General features: G+C 34.9%; 1 protein-coding gene across 6 annotated transcripts in view; it reads left to right on the forward strand.

Moving 5' to 3' along the window:
* ths (thisbe) overlaps positions 1-21,741 on the forward strand; it is a 200,207-nt gene that overhangs the window by 39,818 nt on the left and 138,648 nt on the right. For all 6 annotated transcript variants that reach the window (XM_017632002.1, XM_017631983.1, XM_017631999.1 and 3 more), the window contains one exon: positions 11,170-11,215. In XM_017632002.1, the coding sequence (XP_017487491.1) occupies positions 11,170-11,215 (46 nt within the window). The remainder of the gene's footprint in view (positions 1-11,169; positions 11,216-21,741) is intronic.

Raw genomic sequence — 21,741 nt, forward strand, 5'->3', positions numbered from 1 at the left:
CGGCAGAACACACCAAACAAGCGAGCGGAAAAAATTAACAAATCAAGGCGCAAGCAAAGTTAAACAGCAAAACACCTTTACGCATGCGCACGCTTCAAACCCACAACACCACTCCGAAAGGCACGGCTCAGCAACATGCAACTGGATAGTGTATATGTTGTATATGTATGTTTTCATTGGCTTTGGCAGGCGGTCGGTGGCTGCTGCTCAGTAGACTTGCACGCATGCGCGGTTTTCAATTAAAAAATCACAACCACAAAAGTGGTCTACCGCTGACTGAGTGACTTAAACAACAGCAGCTGCTGCGGCTTAGCCAACTAACTAACTGGTAACTCTTTCAACTCGTGGCTTATGCAGCACAGCTTGAAAATGCACATCAATGTACGCTTTTATGTAAATGAAGGTACGTACATACAGACACGTGTGTATGTTTGTAATAATTACAAACATTTTGGCCGCCTAACATGCTGCCGCTTTAGTCTATTAATTGGTTAGCAAATATTAAAACAAACAATCTCTAATTTCACAATCACAAATGTAGGACAAAATGGGGAGGAACAACGTTCAAATCATAACAACTCCAATATTAGTTAGTAACAACGTTAAACTTTTAAAAGTCGGTAGCGTCAAGTGCGTCGAATTGTTTGCGTAAGCATATGCATAACAGCTGTTTGTTGTTTTTGTTATAGTGGACATACACACACAAGCGCGTGTACAACTCAATTCGCACAGTCAGAGAATGCATTGCCGCTACTTTGCCGCCTTGCTGCAACATGCAGCCGCGCCAAAAAAGATTTTCCAAATCTGCAATGCTGCCATCATTCCAGTTTGGCTTTTCAATTTCCTTGCTTACCACAAACTGTTGCAATGCATTTGCCTGGCTAGGATCGCCTGTGCGTTTTTTTGACATTGGTTGCACGTTGACTGCATTTGAAGAATTTTACAGGTAAAAAATTAAAACAATTTTATCTTAAACTATATGTCAATTTAGATACGGCTTATCGCCGAACTCTCGGGAAACTTGTGTGTGTTGTTTGAAAAGTGCGAATTGTATGTGAAAAGAGGCTAGTCTAGAAAAAAACGCTTCTCGGTAAGAGCAATAGTTAGGAACCAAACCAAAGTGATTTAATGGACAACAATATGTCCATGTTGAGGCAGACACCAGTCCTACCGATGCATACATCTAATCAATTTTGTGGCAATTTTTGCTTCAAGCTTTTTAGCTTCCGGCTTTACACGTTCACTAAAATCTTTTGCTTTAGTGAAATTCAGATAGAAGGCATACACATTTATTCTCGATGAAAAAAACTTTCACTTTAAGCAATTGAGTTTTCACTTATGCGTTCTTAAACCAAATTCTTTAGCAAATAAATCTGAAGTAACTAGCTTATTTTATTCTGTCGGTCGGCTAATTTGCTAAAGCATAACATATATATGTATTTNACTTATCCATTCTTTAAAATTAGTTTTTAAACTGTTATTTTTGATGGAACTTGCGAGCTTTAACTTCGTATATAACTTCGTTGTTATTTACAAGACAAGTTTTCATAGGAGCTTTAGTTCAATTTTATTATTTTATTAAACGAAGCATGGTACCAGCTTTCAAGAATGCTTTCGTTCAAAGCTTTGATATCATGAAAATATCAGGATTAACATTTTTGAGTGCAAAAACTTATACATCAAAAATGGCAAATGAACAAGAAATGAATGCGCATAACCAACTGATTTTGTATTTTCTAGACTTCTTACGCAATTTTTTCAACTTTAAACTAAAACAAACAAATTTTGAGGAACCCGCATTTGGTACACCAGATTTCTGCTAACTTTTAATTAACAAGTTAAAGTTTTGGGTTTTTCTTTCGAATTTCCCGTAAATAATTCTATTTGATCTATGCACTGCTTACGAGCTCTAGCTGTCTCATCATCAAAAATGCAGTATCTATAAGAACTTAGGAAGAAAAAATGCCTCAAACAGTTTATTTATGATTTTTTAATTACTTCATCATTAGAGGCAACAGCATTCGATTTGTTTGTGCCGTATTTTTCGCCCATCAATACCCATTTCGACTTTGCCGTTGCCACAAAGTGCCAAACTCATTAGCCAAATGGCTTGTGACACAAAAATACTTTTTACTGAACATGCACCACCACTGGTTGTTGTCGCTGACATTGTTGCCACCTTTTGCCAAATGACAAATGATGCACAGCAAGTCAATAACGGTCAACCGGTCGCAATGGATGACAGTCGGACAAACCGTTGGCCACTCGGTCGGTCGGCCGGCTACCCAAATGACTTTAACCTACTTTTTAGCTATGCAAGCAGCAGCCCAGAGTTGCTTTCAGCACTTACTACTTAGTATGAATTGAATGACTCAGTGTCTGAAACAGATGTTTATAGATAAACTGGTCTGCACGCAAACACACATATTGGTGTTCATTTACGTAAGTTTAGGTTCATTAAAGTAAAAGGAAATGATCTCCTTGTGCTCATCGTTAACCCGTTCTAAGTCATTGCGTTACGTTCACTTGAGAATTCCATACACACACACATGAAAATGTATGAACACACATAAAATGATAGTAGTTTTTTTCGCCAAACTGCAGATGAGGTAATTTGTTGCAACATTTTTACTGGTTCTACCTACGGTTTTTGGGTAACTCATGATTGCGCAAGGTGGCTGATGGAAACGCAGTGGCGTTCTTTTATGGGAGGTCGGGTATAAAATATTTAAAAATTATAAAAACCCATTTTTCTTACTTTTTGGAAATTTCCTTTTTATGTACTAAAGATTCGTGTTTTTTCCTCAATGAAATATGAGACGAAGTATGTATATTCAAAAGCATAATAAATACATAATTTTAGAAAAGTTCAAATTTATATGAAAGCTTTAAGAAACAGCTTATTTTTCTGCAGCCTATTGGGAAATGTTTGCAAAATGTTTGTAAATTATTTTTAATAAAGTGCAATAAGATATGAAAGCTCTATGAAACCTCAATCGAAAGATTGAAATATCGCTTTGTCTGCTCATTAAATCGTTGACGATATTTTTTAAATTTCAAATCGTTGTTTCGTGAGTAAACTCATAAATTCAATACCACAATCGCATGTAAAACTGGTATATATCCGATTAACAACTGAAAACAATTTTTTTTCTCGGCCGCCAATGGCAAGCTACGAAACGTACTTTGGCCATGAAAAGCTTCTGTTAAAAATCCATTCGAAAATGGCATATATGTAGGTGTAGGTAACTTCCTTTATAACACAAAATTAAGACTCACTGCACAAATTTGAAGAGAACCTGAGCCAAAAATGAAGCCAAGTAGCGGCTTTTTTGACTTTTTAACTATCCCAAAAAAACATCATATTTAAATCAGTAGTGAATATAGGCCTCTTAGCTCCTTCACATTTATACAAAGTGTCCAGGTTGCAAGGCGGTACTCAGTCAGGATTGAATTTAAGTGCGATTATTTTTGTGAAAGCTCTGCGAAAGTTTTAGCGAAGTGCTTGTATTGTTAGCCATGTGTAGGACACTTTTTTTAGATGTCTTTAAGAGTGAAAGAGTTTTATTAGCATTCGTTTTTTCTTAAGAAATCATCGTGTGTTTCATTGAAATAATATAATAATAATACTAGATTGACGCTCACACATATGTTAGTGTTTGGCCGAGCTGTCGGCCGCTGTGGTGTAGTGGTNTATTGAAATAATATAATAATAATAATAGACTGGCGCTCACACATACGTTGCTGTTTAGCCGAGCTGTCGGCCGCTGTGGTGTAGTGGTAAGCAGTGCGCGCTTTCACTAATCAGCACTTGGGTTCAAGCCCTGGTCAAAGCAACATCCGTAAAAATATAGAAAAGACAAACCTCCGAGTGTATTTCTGCCATGAAAAACAGCTTCTCATAAAAATACAATCGCCGTTCGGAGTCGGCGTAAAACTGTAGGTCCCTCCGCTTTGTGTGACAACATCAAGGTGCACGCCACAAGTCGGAGGAGAAGCTCGGCCATTGAAATAATACAGTATAAGAAAAAAAAGAATTTTTTTTAAAGGTTCAAACGAATAAGAAAGCTCAATCGAAAACTAATAGTTCTCCATTATTAATTTTTTCTTAAAAGGATTGAAAGCGCCGAAAACTCGAAAAATTAAATGTTTGTTTAGTTATGCTTCTCAGTTTGGACCTATGATGCAACATGTAAACAATTATATTTCTTTAAATCTTCTTATTTTTAAAATTGTTGTATATATGTATTTCATATGAAAACTTTCGCTGGAGTACTCGATTACTGTGAAGATAATTTTTTTCTTCGATTCGTCCAATCTTAATATTTCACATTCACAAGCTAAGCAACCCCCTTTCAAAATTACTTTCTCTACGTCACAGGCCATCAATTACCTCACTACTTTCTTAACCAACTTTCACATTCCTTTACTTGGAAAATATTCTCATTTTTTATTTATAAAATCATTGTTACTTCACCAATGACATAATATTTTATGCTTAGTTGTTGTTTGAACTTTTGTAATTTGTGCTTTGTGGAATGCGGATCATAAAAATAAGCAAAAAAAAATGTAATGTGGATATAAATTGTTATATCGCTACTCTAAAAACCATTATTTATGTATATAAAAATGGGACAACAGCGCCCAAAATAAATAAGACGTATTCTTTCTCTCTCTTTTATACTAGCCACGTTGCGAGTTGCGAGTGGAAAATGACTTTTTAAGGATACTGTCAACAACATGACTGAAACCGCAATTAATTATTTAAAGCCAACTTTTCAGTTGGAAACAGGGCGGGTAAAAAAGTTGGGAAGAAGTAGATAAATGACTAAGCTACACGCCGCGAAGGCACACAAGACAATAACAACTAAAAAGTTTACACTTTCATCAAGCTTGTTAAGTTTTTATTAAGGGAGGAAGTGAACTTAAATATGATCTAATTAATTTATAGCGCTGAAGGGAGACGGCTTGCTTACTCAAAATTTAATTTAACCTACTTTTACACTGGAAAGGAAGAAAAAGGAGGAAAATTATTGCAAGGAAAGGGAACAAGGCAAACTGTAAAAACAAAAAATAAATAAAACAAGCTAAAAGAGAACTTCTTGCTGAAATAAATAACATCAGTATCGTGCACTGTAGTAGTATTTTAGGCGTTTAAACGTCGGCAAACGGATGACAAGAGCTAAGTACATACTTACTTTTTAAGTGGCTCGAATTTATTGAAGTAATTACACCCTCACTAATAGGCAGCGGAAGGAATTTCTTTTTTATATTTATAAGGGAGAGAGTAGCGGCTTAGAATGGGAAATTTCTAAGTGGTGGAAAAATAGGTGTGGAAAACTTTGAACTGTACTTTGTCTAACACTTCTATTATGCATTTAGTTCCACGATTTAATTTTCTTCCTATAGTTTGAACGAAGTGACATATCTAGAAGTTACGGGGTCGCGACTAGCTGTATTTACATATAGAATTTGTATTTGTGCAGGATTTTCTTTTAATTGGATACACATCGGACATACACAGCTGAAATTTTTGGGAACTTAAGCGCTTTGGTAATCTCAAAAAAACAGTTAGGGCTTTAGAAGTCTTTTAAGCGACTTTAGGTCAATAAGAACTGAATTTAATTTCGGTAGCCCATATCAGATTCTCCAAAAGTCCATCTCTTCTATCTACAGGTGCAAAAGTAGATCCAAGGGAAAGGCTTTTTATTTGGTCTACCACTTGAAATTAAGGAATGCTCCTTAGCAACCCTCTTTGGCATATCAGCCCAGCAAACATAGTCTTTGACGTTAGAGAAACATTTGATTTTACATTAGAATACAAGTATAGTCTCTAGCAAATATCTCTTGAATCGAAAATCAGGTTGACAGTGCAATCGAAATATTTTTTAAAACTAGTTTGGGTTTAGCTGGTTGGCTTAATTGGGTTTTTTGTTTGAAGCTGTCCTGCTAACTTGGGTGGATAATTTTAAAAATAGATATTCTTTTGACGTTATCAACAAGAGCACCCAAGTGGATCATAGCAGTGAGCCAACTGTTGCAGCGCATGAAGGCTACAATAGAGACAAATATTTAGGAATCTGGAAAATGTTGAAGTGGGGGTTCTGGTTCCTTTCCGATAATCTAGCTGCCGTGGTTTGGAGGACAACCCAGTTAAGACTAAGTTAGTTTTGCTTTTTACCATCTTTTCGGCTCAACGGCCCGGCCCCTGCAATGCATAGCAAGCGAAAGTGTTGGCAATCTAGGAGACAACACGGAGCTTGAAGAGGGAACAGGATTTAATATCCTGTAATAGCCAGGGTAACCGGAAAACTTACGTCTCAAAAATAGGAAATTTAAGCCATTGCTTGGTTTTTAGCAGAAGATTATGCACGCTTGGCAAACTATTATTTCAAGGCCTCCCAAACTTAGCAAACTATTATTTGACAGTGTCAACAAAGTGGGTACTCGACGGGCTAATTTTCGGATAAGGACAAATTATAGCCACACCACATTTTGACAAGTTCTAACATATTATTTTTTTTCTTATTTTATTTTGGTTATTTTTTTATAGAAATATAGTTCTCTCTTTAACAAAACCCGTGTAAATCCAAATTTCAAACTTTGTGCAATATGTATTTAAAAAAATGAACAAACTTTTGTAAACATTTCGAGCCTTTTTAATTAGATTTCCTAGAAAGATTCTTAGTATGCTGTTTTAAAGCTCATGTAATTCTAGTGGAATAAAGTACAAGTTTTAAATGACTAAAAATTACTTTTTATATTTTAAATCTTCGACAAAAAAAGTGTAAAAAATCAACGCTAATTTTTTATAAAAAAATTAAAATCAAAAACGAAAAACAAAAACATCATAAAACTTGTCAAAATGTGGTGCGGCTATAGTTTGTTCCAGCACTGTATATATGGGGAAGTCTACTCTCCACCCATTTCACTCAGACCTAACCTAAGATTGCTCCTAAAAAATCACAGTTACCAAAAAGTTATCACCCTTTGAAATTGGTAAGATGTTTTCCATAAAAAAATTATCAAATATTTAGTTAAAGAAGAATAAAATTTAAGTAGCGTAAATATCACAAAAATGAGTTAAAAACCATGAATTCAGCCCACTCTACCTTGATTCACCTTGAACACTGATTTCTCGCCATGGCGCCACCATTGCGACGTTACCAAACTGCAGAAACACATGCATATGTACATACATAAATATGTATGTATATATTTTTAGAACAAGCCATTCTAAGAAAATTCAAACATAAATTTCACATTTTTAAGCACGGAAATGAAAATGTGTAAATCAATGCATTTTCAGCAATAAATTAGTAGGAAATCGACCGGCTAATGGGTAGCGCAAGCCGCGAACGATGACAATTGTGGCGCGCATGCCGCAACACTGCGGGTGGCTGGACCGGCTTTCTGGCGAGTAGGTGCCACATACACGCATGGAGACCATCATAGCTAGCTGTTAGTAAGTATGTACACTCAGCGCAAGTCACGAGATTTATCGCCATCAAATATCACAAATCCGTAAATCTACGTTACGGAAATGATTTCTTGTCGTTTGTTAATGACAAGCTTGTAAAGATGGAAGTTTTTTTGTGGCATTTAGATTTTGTTAATTAAATGATAAACATCTAATAGTGCACATTAAGTTTCCTCTGGTTTACGTTCGGAATAAAAGTTTAGAAAAAATTGTGTGCTAAAGCAAATACATACATACATATGTACAAGGAAATATATTTTAAATTACTTATATGTAGTTACTTTTGTTAGTGAATAACATCAATAACTTTTGCTTTGACTGGCACAGAAAACGCTTAAGATAAGCAAGCTCTTCTGTAAATTCGGCCTCGCTTGCCAAGTGAAACTAAACTAAAAATCCCCGCATTATCTGCGAAAATTACTTGCATACATACATACGTACCAAGGTTATTGTAGATTTATGATATACCTGCGGAAATATTTCGTAATTATTTCATTTACGTATTATCATTAAATACATTGAACTTTCCGTGCCACTTGAGACCAAATGAATCTGGTAAGGTAACAAAAAAGTCAGTTAACCGAAGCAAATATGTATTTACTATATGTACGTATGTAACTTGAATGTGATATCTCTTTTCCCAAGAATTAAATTACTTTTTTTTTAACTTCTATATATGGGGCGTTCCATACCAAAATGGATGGAGCTCACACTCCATGTGTTTGAAAAATTTAGGGTTGATGGACAAACTTAAATAATAAATAAATAAGAAATTTTAGTTTGATTAAAACATTTTTGAAAACTTTACAGCAAAAAAAACAAAAACAACTCGATTTAAAAGTTTTCCAAATATCTTGAGAACGGGACGAGGAAAAGTTTTGAATTTTTTTGCATTTTTCTACACCGATGTCGAGTAAAATGAGTAAATTACAAATTTACAAATTTGTTAACTTTTTTGTAGAATTTTTTGCAAAAAAGTTTTGAGCTTCTGCAAAATTACGTTGATTTTTAATGTTTTTTATGCTGACGGCTTTTTGCACTTTTTTCTTATAGAATCAAATGCGCAAAACCGTTTTCAAAGGAAATTAAAAAAAAAAAAATTAACGCCAGTTTTGCAATCACTTAAAACTTTCACTTTATTATACTAAAATTTAATGGGCTACAATAGAATATACTCAAGAAAATTCTAAAAAGAATTCTAAAAATTTGTAATGTACAATGTTCTCATTTTACTCAACTTCGGTGTAAAAGAAATTCATAACTCAAATTATTGTAGAGTGCACCCCATAATACTAGTCTTAAATATTGCGCAATAATCAGAGCTACCATTGTGATTTTTTTTTGAGATGGGGTATTTTAAAAAACAATTTTTTTTTTTTAAAAAATTTTTGTGTGAAAAATTTTTCAAGAAAAAAAAATTCAAAAATATTTCTTTTCATAGAGAATTTTGATGTGTGTATGTGTCAGTTTTTTAATTTTTTCCTCGTCCCGTTCTCGAGATATATGGAAAACTATTAAAACGATTTGTTTTTGTTTATGTGCTGTAAAGATTTAAAAAATGTGTTAATCAAGCTCAAATTTCATATTTATTTATTATTTCTGTTTGTCCATCAACCCTAAAAATTTGAAACAAATCAAACACATGAAGTGTGAACCCGTCCATTTTGGTATGGAAAGCCCCATATATATAATAACACTGTGCGACAATTTTACGACAATTCAAACCAGTCCGAATTTTGCTCATATTTTCTAAAAGTATACATATCCAATAATAAAACACTCGATGGATTTGCAAAAAATTAGCTCGTATTTTTATTTTCTGGCCTTATAAAGTTTTCATTTCCCAGCCTAAGTAGTATTAAAAAGCACCAAAAATGTCTAAGCGAAATCAAATTTCATTGGAAATATTTTCCTAAAACATTTTAACCCATTAGCTCCCGCCTGATAGGGCTGTTTTGAACCTTACTTCATTAAACACTGCAAAANAAACTTTACAGCAAAAAAACAAAAACAACTCGATTTAAAAGTTTTCCAAATATCTTGAGAACGGGACGAGGAAAAGTTTTGAATTTTTTTTGCATTTTTCTACACCGATGTCGAGTAAAATGAGTAAATTACAAATTTACAAATTTGTTAACTTTTTTGTAGAATTTTTTGCAAAAAAGTTTTGAGCTTCTGCAAAATTACGTTGATTTTTAATGTTTTTTATGCTGACGGCTTTTTGCACTTTTTTCTTATAGAATCAAATGCGCAAAACCGTTTTCAAAGGAAATTAAAAAAAAAAAATTAACGCCAGTTTTGCAATCACTTAAAACTTTCACTTTATTATACTAAAATTTAATGGGCTACAATAGAATATACTCAAGAAAATTCTAAAAAGAATTCTAAAAATTTGTAATGTACAATGTTCTCATTTTACTCAACTTCGGTGTAAAAGAAATTCATAACTCAAATTATTGTAGAGTGCACCCCATAATACTAGTCTTAAATATTGCGCAATAATCAGAGCTACCATTGTGATTTTTTTTTGAGATGGGGTATTTTAAAAAACTATTTTTTTTTTTTCAAAAAATTTTTGTGTGAAAAGTTTTTCAAGAAAAAAAATTCAAAAATATTTCTTTTCATAGAGAATTTTGATGTGTGTATGTGTCAGTTTTTTAATTTTTTCCTCGTCCCGTTCTCGAGATATATGGAAAACTATTAAAACGATTTGTTTTTGTTTATGTGCTGTAAAGATTTAAAAAATGTGTTAATCAAGCTCAAATTTCATATTTATTTATTATTTCTGTTTGTCCATCAACCCTAAAAATTTGAAACAAATCAAACACATGAAGTGTGAACCCGTCCATTTTGGTATGGAAAGCCCCATATATATAATAACACTGTGCGACAATTTTATGACAATTCAAACCAGTCCGAATTTTGCTAATATTTTCTAAAAGTATACATATCCAGTAACAAAACACTCGATGGATTTGCAAAAAATTAGCTCGTATTTTTATTTTCTGGCCTTATAAAGTTTTCATTTCCCAGCCTAAGTAGTATTAAAAAGCACCAAAAATGTCTAAGCGAAATCAAATTTCATTGGAAATATTTTCCTAAAACATTTTAACCCATTAGCTCCCGCCTGATAGGGCTGTTTTGAACCTTACTTCATTAAACACTGCAAAAGGCAAATTTGGAAGTTCGTTAGAGAATTCTTCGGAAAATTTTATTAGTGGCCTTCTCAGGCAAAAGCTTCTTGCCACCAACGTGGAAGACTCTACAATTTTTTTTTTTTTTTAATTGAGTTTGGCTGTTATTCCTTATTAGCATAGATTTTTTGTTTTAATTTTATAGAGACTTTTTTACCTAGGCGGCATGAAGTTTTTGCCTGAGAAGACCCCTAGTAAAATTTTCCGAAGAATTCTTTTATAGAACGTATCAATCCTCTAGCGACCTTCCAAATTTGCTTTTCTAATACATATGGTGAAGCGCCTGGTGTTTGAAACAATTAAAGGCGTGTAGCTGCTCTACAAATATTTGCAAAAGAATTTCCATTGTACATACATACATATTATACGTAGCTAGAACGGTGCTGATTGATAAGATTACTAAATATAATACAAATTTTTACGATGTGTACTCGTTATGATAAAGATAACTGAAATTTTTAATTGCTATTTCATTGATTTTTCTTACTTTTTCAGGTTACCACAGCTTACGGTCTATGCCAAGATTATTTACCTCCTGATGGTAAGTGAAGTTTTTGCGAAAAAAATGATAGAACATATAGGATAGGACAATGTTTAAAGGCAAATCGGAAATAGTTTTTTTTTATAAAGAGATATGAACAGTTATTAAAATGAAAATTTGTATCCAAAATTCAAGCTTTTTTCTCAGGAGTGTTATCATTTATTTTAGTATACAATTTTATAGTCCATTCAGTTTAAGAGTAATAATGTGCAAAAGTCAAGTAGCTAAAATTAACGTTGATTTTTTAGATTTTTTTGGCGGAAGGTGTTGCAGTTTTCTTTCATATAAAAATAAACATATTGTGTTTAGTCGTTACATGGGGCAAATACGACAAAAAATCAACAGTAATTTTTAGCCACTTGAAACTTACACACTAAAATTGAAACTATGTTCAAACAAATTCTAACACTTCTGAGAAAAAACTTTGAAACTTGGATGAAAATGTTGTGACTGTCTTTATTACCGTTTTAAACATGGGTTTATATGGGGCTTTTTTAGAGAATGAACTGTATTTTAATTGAAAATTCTAAGAATAGGTAAATAAACATATGTAAGTGCCAAACAATATCACTTTGAAACTGGGGTGCTATTGATACGACCGATCCTGTATGTATGAGTGAGAAAATTTACAATTCATTTACCTAAAAGATAAGCGACGCCGAAAAAAAATTTTGCGCTGTTAATTTTCAGTCCTAAATTTTTTCCGTATGAAACAAATCTCAAAAATATCTCCCGAATCAAAGTATATATTACTGTTTTTTGTTTGGTTCATTTGATTCAATTTACTTACTTTAGTTTACTGTTAAAAAGCTACCTAGGAAACACACGAAACAGCTGAAGCCCGCTGGTGCATACAAATATACACCACGCCTTTTCGAAAAAAAAGCGGTTCCAAAAAGCGTATATTACGACTGAAAATCAGACGACGAAGAGCTCAGTTTATCATAGAGAAACCTTTGACAAGTTAAGTAAGCAGCCCTAGATGAATATACCGCGCATCCATGAGATGTTTTGATGATGATGCATACGATTGTTTACACTTTGTTCGAAACAAAACTTTTTTGGTTTTATTAATTTTTTTTTTTTGTTTTGTATTTTTTTTATTGTGAATAAATTGTGTTTTATTTTATATATATTTTACTGTGGCACTTACTATTTAAAATCCACGTTAACCTTCCACGGTTTTTATACAATTTTAATCAATATTTTTTTTTTTTTTTTAGTTTCCTTGTGTATTTAAAAGACACACATTTTCAACACTTTTTTCTCTCTAAAATGAATTTGCGCAAATAAATCGTAAAAGTTAATTTGTACGCTAATTAAATTATTATGTATTTATTATTTGCTTGCATGTAAGGAATTTGTTTACTTTTCTCCAAAGCGCAGGCTCATACAAAAAATTAAAAATACAGAGAAGAAATAACCACATACAATACATATGTATTTAAAATATTTACTCATCAATACATCGTGTGTACTGCGTGATTGTTTATTGGCAAATTGTTGACGTTTTTTCAAATTCCAACAACAGTGTGCTAAAACCGTCTGCCACTATACGCGGTGTTGATTTTAGAAATTGCCCAATAAGCAACCAAAAACTCTATTTATACACAATCCATTGGAGATATTCTTTTAAACTAGAAGAGCTTATGGAAATTATGGAAAGTTTTGAAGGTTTGATTTAAGTGTCAACATTTTTGAGAAATACATTATTATCTATGCCTGTGAGTTTTGCACTTTTTACGCTTAATTTTATTGAGTTTAAAATGAGTGAAAGCTTTCTTTTTTGTGAAAGCTCTTTAAACGCACAGCTTAAACTTTTTTTCTTTATTCATTTTTGAAATCAATATGGATTTCAATGCGAAAATGAGCCATTCGTTTTTTCTGCTGCTGTTTTCTTAGAAACAAATATACCGCTAAACTTTGACAAGTTTCAAAGTAGGCGAACTCGAAATAATGTTTTCATATTTAAATAATTACTTTTCTTCCAAACGAACTTCATTCACACCGTTTCAAATCGAATTCGAATGAAAATGTTGACGAGGTTCTAGCGTTTGTATATTTCTATGCGTCAAAGTCTTGTTTAATATTTGAAGTTTATTTGCCGATATTTAATTAATTTTATGTGTATTTGAACGCAGTTGAACTTCGTGCTTGAGTTGTACATGATTTTATTATTTTGTCATTACAAGTGACAAGTAACTATTTACATATTAGTTGAAAATATAAACATTATGCATATACACTAGGCGACAAATGAAAGTGCACACCTTGTTCAAATATAATATGCATAAGTATTTTCATGAAAAATTTTTTGCATTAATTATTTATGAAAATAAAGTTCATTCTATAATATAAACCCTTGAATCAAAGTTTCACACTTTATATAAAGTTCAGAGATATTTCAAAAATTTTCAACTTTTTCTGAAGAGTTTCTAGAAAATTGTGGAGTATGCACTTCGAAGCCCATTCAATTTTACGCTAACGAAGTATAAGTTTCAACCGGCTAAAAAATCGCGTTGAGTTTCCGGATGAGTGTGCATGAATACTGATCAGTCTTTCTATTTCTAGGCTTGAAATACCAATTTGAAGAGTCATTTTGGTACTAGTAGTGACCTGATACCTATACTTGCAAGTCCATAAATACTCGATACTTTTTCCCGATACAAAAACGTTTTTCGAATTTGACGAAATGGAATTACAGTTTCATGCTAGGGAGATGAATACGAGTATGAGAAGGACTACGAAGGACATCGATAGATATTTACATCAACTTATATCCATATCACCACAATGCTTTATATGTTCATATATCGATAAATATATCGCTGACAGAAACCAATAAAAACATATATCGATGACGAATCTACAGATATGTCAACGATATCGACATATCGGATATGCTTACTGAAATGACGATAAGTCCATCGATAACAATACATTAATCGATAAGAAAACTGTAACGATAAATGTGTGTATGTAGAAATGGTATCAGCAAACAAATTATATTTGTAATGCCATTTAAATGGCCAGAAACTTGCGTATGTGTGTGTAAGTAGATAAGCGCCATGTTTTCATGTATCGATTTAACTTTGACGTATAAGCTTTGACGGTAAACAACTTGTAGACCGGTAGTATTGTGATCCAAGCATTATTAATTATTGTCATAAAATTTACAATATAAATATTTAAATGCATAATTAAGCTTCAAAATATTTTTGTGCCGTGCAAAAATTCTGAACTTTTGTCAAAGCGGATATTCAGCGTATTGATTTTATCAGTTAAAGGTAAAATGCAAATAATTATTAGTACTCCTATGTGAGTAGATATGACATCAATATTGCGAATATGTGTTCATAAAGATATGCTATACATACATATGTACATATGTATGCGTAAAGATATTCTCATTGAAAATTTTTTAGAAATTAAAACTTTTGTTGGATACTGCTACCTAAATTATTCGGGCTGGGTTAGGCTGTGAAAATATATCTGTACATTCAACTCCTTTGGGTCATTCGCCTCTACTATTAATTGCCGCTACTCAGTGATTAAAAGCATTGCAAATTAAAAATGTTTTACTAAATGCGCCAATGTTGCCTACAGCNCACATTTTTCGCCTCTACCACGCCGATGCGCTTTTCCTTTGGCCGAATGCATTTACGAANTTCGCCTCTACTATTAATTGCCGCTACTCAGTGATTAAAAGCATTGCAAATTAAAAATGTTTTACTAAATGCGCCAATGTTGCCTACAGCTATGTAGAATTTTCACTTCAAACACTTGGAAGATAACTGGAAAACATTTATATTTCAGTGCGATTTCAGTGCGACGCGAGTAACGTAGTGATTTTCCCGGAAAATGTTTCGAACCGTACCCTTTTGTGCCCTACTCATCTTACAATGCTACGCACAAAACACAGACATCATCAAATTATCGAATAATTTGAGTCGAGAGCTGCACGCCATTACAAACTTAGTCTACGCCTTCCAAGCAACATCGCAGTTCGCAGCAATCATAGCAAATTTGACTTTGCCAAAAATTATTGTAACCTCAAATACTACCCACGCACTACGCTATACCTTCGATATGCCCATATTGGCATTGGTTCTACTCGAAAGCCCCACTGATATCAGCTGGCAGCACACATTTTTCGCCACACTGGCGCGCCTCTACCACGCCGATGCGCTTTTCCTTTGGCCGAATGCATTTACGAAGGACACCGACTTGTGGACACCACTCTTCGAGTTTTGTTGGCAACATGGCTTCTACAATTTGTTGTTGGCAGATGAGCACGGCCAACTTCTAACCGTAGCACCCTTTCCACAACTGCGAGTGGTAAGCACTACCCTGACCTCGTATGTGAAGAATCGACGCAATGGCTGGCATGATCTACACGGACATCCCTTGCGCATCTTGTACGCACACGACCCACCGCACACAATAATCTATCGGCATCCGCGGACCGGCGAGCGGCAGTTCAGCGGCGCTGCGGCGCAAGTTTTTGCCGCCTTCGCCCAGCGTTACAACGCTACAATTGAACCTTCGTTCATGCCTAGTTCTGGCGCTTTTAATGCGAGTATAAATAACGTATGCAGTGAACAGCTGCGCACGCGATTAGTGGACGCCTGTTCCGAGTGGGATATTTACAGCGCCAAGGGCGTGGTGAGTACGCCACTACAGTTGTATAACGTTTACTTGATGGTACGTTACGCTCCGCCGCTTTCAAAGTTCTACTACTTCCAGGTGCCATTTCAGGCCAAAACATGGCTCGCGATTGCTGCCAGCATCTGCTTGGTAACACTTGCCACTACGCTCTTGACATGGCTTCAAAGCGCCGAGTGGCATTTCGGCAGGTTGGGCTTAGATGTGTGCGCCAGCTTTCTATGCTTAACCTTTAATTTGCGACCCTTGCGCTCACTTTTGCGCAAAACTATGTTCCTGACGCTCTACCTAAACGGCTTCATTCTCTCCAATTTGTACCTTGGGTATCTATCGAGCATACTCAGCAAGAGAGTCTACGAGCCACAAATAAAAACGCTGAACGATTTTCGTCGCAGCAACATAACTGTCATGGCTCATGAATACCAAACTTTTGTGTTAGCACAATATGGTGTATTTGATATTGTCGCAGATCGTCTTCTCAACGTCAGCTATGAGACATTTCTGGAGCATCGCAACAATTTTGACACGAACTATGCTTACGTTAATAACCACATCACGCAAGAGTTTCTCGCGTATCAGCAGAAGCTTTTGAGCCGTCCAATTATGCAGAAGTTAGAGAACCCCATATTTTTTGCGCTAGCCGGACATGCCATCAGAGATAGTTGGGCACTAGAACAGCTCTTCAACAAACATACGCAGGAAATGTTCGCCGCTGGACTGTACAAACGACTCAGGGAGGAAGCGTATGAGAAGACTATACTGTTAGGATACGCTAGCTATGCGAAAATGGAGCGCTTGGGCGTAAGGCCATTGGGTATGGAGTATATTTCTATGCCAGTACTGCTCTTGGGATTTGGTTTTAGTTTAGGAGTTATTGTGCTAATGCTGGAGCTGCTTTGTTATAAATTGAAGACGGCGTGGAAATTCAGAAGCGCACAATTTTAATTTCAATAAAAATTCTATGTGTAGAAATAGATAATTATTTTTAATCAGGTGCCATTTGAGTACCATTTGTTTTTGGTGAAGATACTAAATATATATCTGCGTCGTACCGGTATACGTTATTGAATTGTGTTGAGTTTCACACCGCATACCAAAACGGCAGTTGCGAAATTTTATATGCGATTAATTATGGGTGTATTTAAGCAGATGATGAATGAATCACAATGCTCATTGCTTTTTCTTTTGTTCATTATTTGGACAATTACATTTAACTGGGCTTTTATAAGGAAATAAATTAGACGAAAATTCATAGAACTTATACATTTGCTTTATATTGATGCGTAACGTTTTTTGGGGCTTGCGGAAATACGCCCAAATAGAGATAAGATCAGACGGCAGACAGTTACAGTTAATTTTTCTTTGAGGGAACACTTAACATAATCTGAGATATGAAGTGAGAAGTTCTTGACAGTTCCTTTCTAGATAAGCTTGACACTGGAATTTAACTTCACAACAAATCTACATTGACCTAGGTGAAAGGGGATGTATTCCCTAACCAATTCCAACTAAACTATCGGTTATCGTTCACTTTTAAATTTAAAAAATTTAATGAGCAGCTGCTGCCGCCGCTATAACCAATCTTACCCACATCGAGAGGTGAATTTATTTGCCGTTAAATTTTTTCTTTTTATATTAATGAAATACTTGATTTACTTGCCTGCAACTAAAATTCAGCTATTCCTTCAATCCATTGCAATTTCAAGCGGCAACTTCATTGATAAATGTGTCTACAAATATGTTGCGAAGATTATTTGCAACAACACTGACGTCATTTCGTAATGTGGTTGACTCTAAGCGAACAATTAAACAAAAAGGAATAATTATAATTATTGTAACATTTGTTGTTGTAAAGTAAAAGTTTTAATAAGGTTTAACGGTGTTGTAATGCTTGCTCAAGTAGCCAAGCGATTAACTGCAGTAGCCGTAGCTTATATTAAAAATATTTAATAAACGCAGTATATACAATTATCAGCTACACTGAGCAGCTTATTTAATATTTCTATGGAAAAATATTTAGATATTTTTGTTTGTAGCCCGAATTCTCTTCACAAATAAATATGTGATGGAATTTCTTAGGAAAAATACTTCATTTATAAACCAGTTCGAATTGGTTTAAAGTGGACGTAAGTGGACTAGGTGCGCTTAAAAAATTTAATTATTGTGAAATTGTTGTAAGAGAATTATCTACCGAAATTCTTATCTATTTAAGGATGTTTACCCACTTTTTCAACTTAAGTAAATCTTAAGTATGCAACTGACCTTTGAGGTATTTTACGCCATATTGACTTTGACTTGCATGCAAGCTGAGGTAATGTTTGTTGAAGTATATAGTGGTGGAGTGCTATAAGGCCCGCGTTAATAACGCCCATGGGCTTTATTTCCTTGAAAAAAAAAGAAATAAAGCCCTCGGGCATTATTGCCTTTTGCCCCGGTGGGCATTATTTCTCTTTCGACATGGCAATAACGCCCGCGGGCTTCATTTCCTAAAAAATGAAATAAAATCCGCGGGCGTTATTTCACCTTTATTGTAGAAAGCGAGCCTGCTGGCTCTCAACCGCGGCGGCCCGCGTTTGCCGGCCACCACTGAAATACCTAAGACGCTGAGAATGAATATGCGCATCCCATTGAAGGCTAAAAAAACAGTAACAATGTATCTTTAGTTTCCAAGCCTATCAGTTATTAGCATAAATACCATTAGATTTTATGCGTATACTGCAGAAGGAAATGTAACGCAGAATTACACTGTATGCAAAAATAGAGAGCAAGTGTATGCCTGTATACATAATTGGAATGTTTCAGTAAAATACAGCCAGAGAAAATACTGCCCACGGGCTTTATATACTTTTTATATGAAATAAATCAAGCGGGCGTTATTTCCTTTTCTTTGGAAAACAAAGTCCGTGGCCTTTATTGCTTTTTATTGGTGGGCGCTATTTCCCCTTCGAAATGGAAATAACGCCCATGGGCTTTATTTCCCTTTTTTTGGAAAATAAAGCCCATGGACATTATTTCCGCGGACCTTATTGCACTCCACCGCATATAGTGCCGAAAGCCGTATCGTCAATAGCCTAAAATTCTTGGCATACGTATAGACATCATAGACCTAATCGTATCTGGCAAGTGTCCCTAAGACGCTTAACACTCTCAAAGCCACACAACAAACCTTATGAAATTAGTAATCACTTTCAGATTCCTAATTTGCGAATCAGCATCGAAACGAGTCGAATTTGAATAGCGAGCAGAGGCTAATTACCCAACAATATTGGTATTTTATCAATATGAAATTTTTGCTAAGGTCGTTTATTGAGCGTCACTAATGCAATTAGGCAACAACGGAACAATTTTTGTACTATCTATGCAATCATACAAATCTGTTTGTGGACTATCAGTGGTATTAAGGTATGTCGCAGCGCGGTTAGGTTGGCCCTGGTTGGTACTCGGAATGCCGGTACTTCACCGCACTTTCGACACGTTCTACCTGTTAGCGTGTGCTCGTATAATAAACAATATTGCAGTTGTTGTATATTAATAAAATACTACAATGGAAAATTACACTTCACACAAGTGCGCTACATATGTATGGAGGCTCAAATTAAAGTTTTGCATTTTTTGTTCGCTTTCTATTGTCTATGGAAAAGCACTGATTCTATAGATAACATAGGAATTTACTATTTCGACGCAATAGGCTGGGCTATACCTGAAAATGTATTATTAACAGGTAAGTATGGGCGGCGCTGTCGCTGTGGCTGAGTAGTTAGATGTGCGTGTTACCACTCCTTAGCACCTGAGTTCGCTGTCTGGTCCGATCAATATCTAATTATAGAAAACATTATTTTTTAACAGCAGTCGCCCCTCGAGAAGCAATGGCAAATCTCTAAATGTATTTCTGCATAGAAAAAGTTTCTGATAAAACCAATTGCCATTCGGAGGCGGCGTAAATTTGTAGGACCCACAGTTTGTGTTAAAATATTAGCGCGCACACCACAGATGGGATGAGAAGCTCGGCCAAGCATTTAGAAAAAGTGTAAGCGCTAAAATATTATTATTATTATGGGCATGGAAATGTACATGCGCCTATGAGTGCACCTATAGTTATTTGGCATGCGTCATTGTTCTGGATTGTGGGTGCTTCAGTTATGTATGTAGTATTAACGAACACGTGTACACCAGTCATTGTGCTCTGATAAATGAAAACAAGTGTAAATTCTTAAAGAATTCACCAAATGACAGATAAGACGAGCAATCATACATATATATATATTAGGGCGGAGTAATTTTATTTCGAAAAAATTTTATGGCATATTCCAATTTTACATTCGATTCTAAGCAAAAATGTTGAATAAACTATGTGCCAAAAATGACGCTTGACCCTCCCAATTATTAAAAGAAAAATCAGTGTATTATAATTTTTTCTGAACGAAATTAATTTTTCATTTACAAATTTTTGTGTGTTTCTTCATACAAAATACTGCCGTTTGTTTTGAAAATTGGGAGAGTGAAACGTAATTTTTGGTATATAATTTGTACGCTATTTTTGCTTAGAAATAATCGTAGAATTTAAATTTGCTATACACTTTCTTCAAAAATTTTGCTCGGAATAAATTACTCCGCCCTAATATACATGCATACTTATGTTTGAAGGTAAGTATTCCGAAGGTCTAGTTTCTGCGAATTTTTTAACGGGAAGCATTTTTGATGGCTATTTTTTTGTGGTTGTGAGAAAAAAGTAAGACCCAAAATGTTTAAAGCGTAACCTCTCAAATAGGAGCTTGAGGCAAAACGGGCTTGAGGTCATGTTGAGCCTAACCCCACGGATTCGGATCGAGAATTATGGTTTGCGCTGTTTTAAGAGCTTGCCAGACAACTTCCAATCTTCCCGTAATCAGAAGGGCCTCGCTACCGCGCATTTCACGGGTTTTGTACAGCGGTCACTGCTCACGAAAGCATATTTATAGCGTCTAGTCTCTACCCTTTCCTTACTCGGCGGCAATTCCTCAGACTTCCCTGTCTTGCTCGGTACCCAGCTATGTATGCTATTTCCTGAGATATGTCTTTGAATCGAACCCAAATAAAAAGGTAGCTAAGATCTTTCCCCAAAAATTCGCAGCCATTTTTCTCCGTAGCTTCCAGGAGATCGTTAACGATAACGGCTCAAAGTAGTGGTAAGAGAACCCTCATTGAAGAGTTTCTGGTAGACGGGGGACATACGCATCAGGGGGTTAGCTTGGATCACGAAACCAGATTAGCAGGAATTTTCATCACACCAATACCACTGACCTGCAGTGAAGAAGGACGAAAGTATAGTCTCCCCACAGCAGGCTCAAAAAACTTCAACTTTGACATCATCGAAAATTATAAGTATACACACCTTTCAGCTCAGGTACTTATAGATGTTTCCTAGGTCCGATAAGGGCTAGAAATGTCATTTCCGAAAGTAAACCGGTATGACGTACTACTGATCACTGGTGAGTAATGAAGCGTATAGTAAATTAGAGCGTAGCACATTCTGTCCACTGCAGGTTTTTTGACGAAGAACTGGAGCAGAGCATCGATTACAGTAGCTCATTTCAAGAACATGTGTCTTAATTTTTACATTTGGAGCGTATGTAAGTTGTAAGCTTTAAAACCGCTTTTCTCGAGTTTTAATTTTTTTTGGATTATTACACTCTTGCAGCATAGGTACGATATGTATACATATATGCAGAGAAAGCAAATAATTTGAATGCGGTGCAAATATTACAACATTCATTAGTTCTTAAGTAATATTAGTAGTTGTACCTCATACTTGTAAGCTTAAAAATCTATCTAGATAAACATATAGTTATCTCTCCAAAATCATATTTTGAAGCGAATGAAGA

The sequence above is a fragment of the Rhagoletis zephyria genome, unplaced genomic scaffold, assembly GCF_001687245.7.
Source record: "Rhagoletis zephyria isolate East Lansing unplaced genomic scaffold, Rhagoletis_zephyria_1.1 Rzeph_scaffold_00095, whole genome shotgun sequence".
Classification (NCBI taxonomy): domain Eukaryota; kingdom Metazoa; phylum Arthropoda; class Insecta; order Diptera; family Tephritidae; genus Rhagoletis; species Rhagoletis zephyria.